Source organism: Vigna umbellata, chromosome 4 (genome assembly GCF_029865625.1).
Source record: "Vigna umbellata cultivar VRB3 chromosome 4, Vumbellata_1.0, whole genome shotgun sequence".
Lineage (NCBI taxonomy): Eukaryota > Viridiplantae > Streptophyta > Magnoliopsida > Fabales > Fabaceae > Vigna > Vigna umbellata.
In genome coordinates this window covers 27,524,226-27,532,512 of record NC_142168.1, presented here as the reverse complement: position 1 = coordinate 27,532,512, position 8,287 = coordinate 27,524,226, and the positions used below count along the sequence as shown (strand labels likewise).

Genomic DNA, 8,287 nt, shown 5'->3' with positions numbered 1-8,287 from the left:
TCCAATATCATCAAGCAGGTGTCTCAAAAACCACATCCATGTGTCTTTGCATTCTGTTTCTACCACAGCAAAAGCTAGTGGGAAATATTGGTCATTAGGGTCTCTTCCTACTGCAACTAACAACTGACCTCCATAATTTGTCTTCAAGTGACAACCATCTACACCAATAAATGGTCTGCAACTACCTAAAAACCCCTGCTTACAGCCCTCCAAACACATGTAAAATGACCCAAACCTTGGTTGCAAGGTGGGTTCGGGTTGATTGACCTTAATCTTGAAGGTCCCAGCCTTGACTCTTAATAACTCAGCCACATAGTCATACAAACAAGCATATTATCGTTCTCCATCACCCACTAAACAATCCATTGCAATTCTCTTAGCTCTTCCAGCCTTCCAATGAGTTATTCCAATACTATATGACTTTTGTATTTCATCTATGATTTGTTTCACTGTCATGCCTGCAACATTGACAAATCTGGAAACCAAAACCTGTGCAATCCATTCTACATTTGCACTTTTGCCACCAAAACCCCTTCCACACTTGTGCTGAACTAGAGTTTTCAGTCTAAAGGTTTCCCTGCTTCCTACCTTGCTAGCCATAATAACAAAACCACACCCCTTCTTACAAACTGCCCTTACCCTCTTCAAATCATTCTTCACAAACCTTACTTCTTTTCCATTCAAAACGCTATGCTCCTGTAAAGCACTCTTCAAATCCTTCAAACACTTAAACTCCATACCCAATCTAAATTTGAATCCCTTATTCATATCTTCTGCTTTATACGTTGGAAAGTGGCTTCTATTGTCCCTCACATCCTCATCACTATCTACATTTGAGGACAACTCTTCTGTATCATAATCTTCATTTATCTCATGTTCTCCAACATCTTCGTTAATGACAAATGTCCCCTCACTCTCTCCAAATCTGCTCCTAACACTTTTATTTTTGTTTTTCATTCTCTTCCACCTATCCAAAACTGGATTAATATTTCTTCTCTCTTCTTCAACATACACATTGTCCATCCCAAACCAATCATCACCATTTGCCATTCTCTCCTCTTCACTTTCATCAACATTTTCCATCCCTTCATCTTCACTCCTCAACAACATTCTCTCCTCTTCACTGTCATCAACATTCCCCTCTTCCTCCTGCTCTTCATCCCCCTCAACATTCCCCTCTTCCTCCTGCTCTTCCACCATTTCTCCCTCAACATTCCCCTCTTCCTCTTCTTCTTCATCTTGCTCTTTATCCCCCTCAACAATCCCCTCTTCCTCTTGCTCTTCCACTTGCTCTTCCACCATTTCTCCCTCAACATTCCCCTCTTCCTCTTCGTCATCTACTACCAGGTCTTGTACTTCAACATTTCCCTCCACCCCACCAATATCTTCTTCATCCATAACAACCTCTTCCTCCATTTGCTGTACTCTTACTTCCTCTGCCTCCTCACTAAATGTAAGAAAACTAATTTCCTCTGCCTGACTGGGTTGGCCATGTTGAACATAGATTTCAACTTCCTCCTTATTTGCCTCTGCATAGTTAGCCAACAAAATGGCTTCTCTGTCATCTGTCAGTGGTCTGAGGTTGTTCATTTCCTTTTGTTTGGAACCCTTCCACCAAAGTTTGAACTCTCCAGAGTACTTGAATTCTCTAACAAATCCCACTGCTTCAAAGTATGACCACATGTCGGGATCGATTCCCCTAATAACATGTATCTCTCCTCCCACGTATTGTAGACCCTTGTTCTTCATGAACTTCCCCATATGATACAAACACACATCAAAAACCATTTTTCCTACAAGGTCAAATGAAAACTTCCCACATTAGACTCACAATGCACAGCGGAATGCCCATTACACACACAATTGCTTTTTTTGTTCAACGAATCACAGAGAAAACAAGTTCAACTTAAACTAAAAAATTACCTTGCTGAACGAACCACCTCAACGAACGACAAAGAAATCCCTTTCTTTCACCAAGCAAACTCAATGAACCACGAAGATGCACGCGCAGATGAACCACGAACCAAACCCAAACAAAGAACAACAACACCAACACCAATTGCAACTGATTTTGAGTACCAATTTCGTTCCAAATTAAAGAGGAATCACTTCCATCCCCAGCTGACTTAACACGTCAGCAAAAAACCAATTACACGTGGAAAGAGACGTTAGACACATCAGCATATTTTTCACGGTGTTAGTTTTGGAGGACTGAAACCAAAGTTTCGAAAAGGATGAGGACTAAAGTGTACCTTACTTTGGAAGAGGGACGAAAACCAGAAATGGCCCATAGTTTAGGGACTAAAAACATATTTAACCCTAAAATTTAAATTAAGCATGAATAATATGAGATGTCAACTCAATGAGTAAAAAACTCACCTCTATTATAGGTGCACATCTCCTATAAGCAAGCTTATATTATGACTTTGTTTGCCAATCTAGTTTCAACTCAATATTCAGTTGCACGTATATTCATAAACTTACAAATTGAAGGAAAGTGTGATAGGTAATCACAGGTCTACTTCCTGCATCTACACTTTAATATTACCAATTTCGTTGTGTCATGTTTCAAAAGAAAAATTAATATTTATTTAAACACTCATTTAATAAATATGTATTAGTACTAAAAGGAGTGGAGGTATAGGTGTACGAAAATAAGGCGTGAAAGCTCGACAAGAATGAAGTCTCGAAATGAAATAAGAGGGGTTTGCACCTATTATAATAGGCGTTTTAATATTTATCATAATATCATTTCATCATAATGTTAATTTTACCATTGCTCACAACTTATTATGATAGGTAATTTTTACCTGTCATGATATATCATGATACATATAATTTTTATTATGAAAATGTCATTGTTACACCTATTATGATAGGTTTATTTAAATACATCATAATATATCTTAATTTTATTATAAAATTGTCACTCATCAATGTATTACGACAGGTGAATTTCACCTATCGTAATAGTTCGTCATGAAATCTTCTTTTTCCACTAGTATCTCACCACCTAAACTCTTTTATATGAGTTTGTGACCCTAAAGGTCAATTTAGTTAATATGAATAAAAAGTGAAAAGATTAAGATTAATTTCCCTTATCTTAGTCAAACAACTCATATTTGAAAATTGTTTCTTAATTTTATTTCTTAGAAGATGACCTAACTATAATAATAAAAATTCAAATTAGAATTTAACACATTATCATGATTATATACTAGCACAAATTTACTTTGAGCATAATTGAATCACAGTCATTGAATAACCCATCACATGTAATTCAAACAACTATAACAATCGTAAAAAAAAAACGTAGAAGATAACTTTTAAAAGATAGTTATTTTTATAAAATGAATTTCAAATCTATTTATAATTTTATATTTTTATTGTTAAAATATTCTAATGTCATCTCTTAAAAACTACCAATACTCTTAGACCAATTTTCTAGGTTCTCATTAAAAGAAATAAATGAAATAAAAGATAGTGAATATAATTTGTTTAATAAAAATGTGTATCTTTTGGGACGTTATTGAAATTTAGTTAAAATTTATTAATGGTTTCCACAACCGTTGAGAGACTTATTAAATAGAAAATGAAACTTACAAAGTTTAATTATTTGAAATAATTTGAAGTTAATAACAAAACTTAAATTTAAAAAAAATAATTTGAAAATAATATAAAATACTTTGTAAACATTAATTATACTTTTAAAAGAAAATTTAATTATATAAAATCAATTCTTAAAAATAATTTATATTTAACCTTTTTTTATATACTCAAAATAAATATAGCACAGTGAACTAGTGCAATTGTGTTATTTTCTTAATAAAAACAAGTTGGGCCCAACATTAGAGTTTCCTTTTGCAACGCTAATGTCTCCATACACCTCCCAATTTTGTGTATAAGAGTGGACTAAAAAGAGTAAACACCATGCCTATCAAAGAAGAGGGGTGTGACAAATCTATTATAGAAAAATGCTTTTTATTTAATAATTAGTTTTAAATTATAAAAAAATCTTTTTTGGCATACTTTTCTTTTGTTAAAATTTGATATTATCAAATAATAATACTTTATATTCGAGCCTCTAAAAAAAGTTGAATGTGAAAATTTTATCGAAAATGCTCAACCATTTTTATACTGAAATTATTTATTAAGTAAACTAATTAAAACTTTAAATATAAAAAATATTATATTTCGAAGCTCTTAGTGTATATTATTAATTTGAAATATAATAATAAATTATAATTATAATTATTACCATTAATCTGATAATAAAGATTGACATATATTCCTGATTAAAAAAAAGAAATTAAGATCTTAAATAAGTGAAAAATTTGGTCCGGCCCAACCCAAAACCCTATAAGTATATTCTTCCGAAATTAGGGTTTGCTGTCACAACCTCTACTTCTCATTCTGTGTTCAGATCAGAATCAGATCTCCGCTTCCCTTACTTCGAGTTCATCTGCAAACATGGCGACTCAGATGAGTAAGAAGAGAAAGGTAAAGAGCATATAGATTCGGACACACCAACATTTTCTGTTTCAGTTTCTGTTTTTTTTCTGATATTTTGTGTTAATTGAATATTTGAACTGTGTCAATATACAGTTTGTTGCGGATGGAGTGTTCTTCGCTGAACTGAACGAGGTTTTGACGCGTGAGTTGGCGGAGGATGGTTACTCTGGCGTGGAGGTCAGGGTTACGCCTATGCGAACCGAGATCATCATCAGAGCCACCAGAACCCAAGCCGTTCTAGGTATATGTGATTGTAGAGCCTCTGTTGGTTTTGTTGAATCCATGTTAGTTTATTGACTGTATTTTGATGTGTAGGTGAGAAGGGAAGGAGAATTAGGGAACTGACTTCAGTGGTGCAGAAGAGGTTCAAGTTTCCGGAAAACAGTGTTGAGCTTTATGCAGAAAAGGTGAACAACAGAGGTCTATGTGCCATTGCCCAGGCTGAGTCTCTTCGTTACAAGCTCCTTGGAGGTCTTGCTGTTCGCAGGTATGTATAATTTTCTGTAAATTTATTCATTTATATAGTGATAATAATATGTATGTTCTTTGGAGTTATCAATAGCCATAGATTTTAGTTTTGAATATTACTAATCTGCTAAGTGCTTGTTTTACTATGATAGATTGATTTATTTTATTTTTTATAGAATTTCACAAGTTGTTCTTGAAGTAAAGTAGAAAATTGATCTTTTAAATTGTTTTTGTTGAAGCAATGTATTTCTGAATAATTTTATCTTGAGTAATTTGTGTACATGTTTATTGTAAATTCTACTCCCTCATTTATATCTGAATTCTTTTTTCTTGGGAATAGATTCTTTTATCTTGAGTAATTTGTTTATTGTAAATTCTACCACCTCATTATGTGTATCTGAATTCTTTCATCTGGGAGTAATTTAAGTTAACCTAGTATTTCTTTTTGCCTCTAGTTACCAAGGTTTGGAAGAAAAATATATTTTACCTAACAATAACCAATCATTTACGCATTCACTAGAATAAGTTTAACGGGAGGCAGAGTTGATTGTGGTAATGGGTGGGAGCTTTATTATTTTTACATTTTGGTAAATACAGTTCATCTGCATGTTTGGCAACATTACAATATTTATGCATATTAACTGTTTGTTTCAGGGCTTGCTATGGTGTTTTGAGATTTGTGATGGAAAGCGGTGCCAAGGGATGCGAGGTTTGTTTATAGAAGCAGTTTTGTTGTATTGCTTTATTATGTAATGGTTTTGTTGATTGTTGTTTGATTTGAGCAGGTAATTGTCAGTGGAAAACTAAGAGCTCAGAGAGCCAAGTCCATGAAATTCAAGGATGGGTACATGATTTCTTCTGGACAACCAGTGAAGGATTACATTGATTCTGCAGTGAGACATGTTCTCCTAAGACAGGTTTGCTTCTATTTTTTCCTGGATGCCTGATTGAACCTCTTTTCGAAGTGGGATTTCATGCGTTTGGCTTCTTTTCCAATTCTCTAATCATGAAATGATGATGCGGATAATTTTTCATGTTGGTCTTGTAGGGTGTTCTTGGTATAAAGGTTAAGATCATGCTTGACTGGGATCCTAAAGGAAAACAGGGTCCTAAAACTCCCCTCCCAGATATCGTCACAATTCACACTCCAAAGGAGGAGGAAGAGTATGCCCGGCCTGCTTCTGTTTTGCCAACAGCTGATATTGAGGTCCCCGTTGCTTGAAAATGTTTTAATTGCTCGAATAGATTTATATTCTGAAATAGCACCTTGAGTATTTGAAGCCGAAGACCCAAACCGATTTTTGTAGTTTCGTTTCTTTTTAACAAACCTTATCCCTGAGTACAAGTATTCAAGCATAAATTATTTTATATTCCCCCTCTTCTGTTTGAATTGTCTTTTTGGATGTTATTTTATTGTATGTTAAACATTTAGGACGTGCAATGCAGTATTAGATTTTGTACTGAAGTTATAAAACTTGTTCGAAAGGTGATTTAACATTGAATTCTGCTGAAAAGTACCTTTTCGTTGACAACGATATAAATAGTATTTTTATCTCTAACGAGGGTTTTAGGACGACTTTTACTGTTAATAACATTAGGGAAAAGAATAATTAAAAAGGAAATTTTATGTTACCTTGGGTGGAGTGGGGGTGTTTAGGCATGATGAAAATTTCCATCTTCTTCCTATTGGTTAGAAGGGACAGAGCAATTTCCATCAGTATCATTAATAGGAAGAAGATTGAGTCATATTAGATTTTAAGAATTTGAGAGAAAAGGAGTACGGGTCAGATGCCACAACAAATAAGATGTCGTCATTTGTTTGAGATCATGATGTTCGATATTACACGCTTATCATAAAGTCGATAGCACATTAGCACTTGTATGTAGTAGGTTGTATAAATCTTAGAATAAATAAAGTAGTTTGTAAGTTCAGAAGGGAACAAAATTAATGATTTAAAATATCCCTCCATTTTTCTATCGTCCATATCAGAAAATGAGTTATTGATTTTTAACCCACTAAATAATCACTTAAAAAATTGGTTGTTCACTCAATCATTTACTTTATGCTCTCTTCTCTGACTTCAAATTATAAGACTATCAATCTATCTTTTCCGACTCCCATCCGTTCCCTCAATTCTTCCTTGAGGAGAGGATTGTCAGTTAAATATTTTGAAGAGTGAAACCGCCTAAAATTAATTTCTTGACAAAAAAAAAGTAAGATTTGGCTGGAAAAATTGCTATTTCTCTTAATCATGTAAATTTATGTTAAGATTGTTGTTTGAGCTATAAGTCATTTTAGCACTCGTTTTCTTTCTGCAATTTAGTAAGGTGTGGTAAAATGTCAGATTCTTTAAGTGATCGAATATTTTTCATTGCAATCTAAAATATGTTTTAAATTTATAAAACTAGGAATATGTTTCAAAAATTGAATTCGGAATGATAAAATATGAAACCTGATATAATGTAATGTTTTTAAAGGTAGAAATTTGCTCTAAACGATATAATGTAAAATGTTTTTAAATTATTTTATCAAATATTTAAAGCATGAGCAGTTTAGACTTCTTTTTAACGCTTGTCAAATGTACATAAAAGAAATGGGATGGACAAAGAAATGCCGACTGTGTTCTACATCCAATTCTTTAGTTATGCTCTTTCCTTTTGGTATTAGCAATAAACGAGAAAAAATTTTATACATTAAAAATACTATAGCCTTTAGATTACCAAACTGAACTGGAACACGATAAATATCTTTAATTATTTCAAAACCACTACGCCCATGATAAAAATCACTTCGAACATTGAACAAAATTCGTGAGCAACTTCCAGATGGCCATGTAAAAAATTCCTTCTCATGTTATAGTACGGTAAATTTAATGATTTGTCTCTAAAAAATTTTATATAGAAAACCATATTTAATATATTTTAAAATATTTTTCAGACTCTATGCAAATATCATTTGTAGTTAAACTTCACATATAATGATTGAAATCGATTGGATAACTGAAAAACAATAGTAGGGAATCAATACAACTATAATTTTAATTTAAAATTAAGTATATTTTTGGGTCCGTACTGATTTTGATGCTTGTATAATATAACAATAAAAAACCCTAAACCCTAAACTTAAATAAAAAATATTAAATTTAAAACTTCTTTTTTATCAATCTTGTAATTTGTAAGAGTAAAAATTTTATCATTAAATATTTAAGAAAAAAAAAACCTGACTAAAACACATTCAATTTGATGTTTTTTTTAACAGTTTTTCAACAGCAAAACCTCTTACCAAATTCAAACTCTCAGCAAAAGA

General features: G+C 32.7%; 1 protein-coding gene across 1 annotated transcript; it reads left to right on the top strand.

The window, feature by feature from the left end:
- Nucleotides 1-4,348: 4,348 nt before the first annotated feature.
- Nucleotides 4,349-6,445, top strand: LOC124821454 (small ribosomal subunit protein uS3x-like). Its single transcript, XM_088113956.1, has 6 exons — nucleotides 4,349-4,500; nucleotides 4,606-4,753; nucleotides 4,828-4,999; nucleotides 5,635-5,689; nucleotides 5,766-5,897; nucleotides 6,029-6,445. Exons 1-6 carry the CDS (start codon nucleotides 4,471-4,473, stop codon nucleotides 6,200-6,202), a joined length of 711 nt encoding a protein of 236 aa, XP_087970082.1. The 5' UTR covers nucleotides 4,349-4,470; the 3' UTR covers nucleotides 6,203-6,445.
- Nucleotides 6,446-8,287: the final 1,842 nt, after the last annotated feature.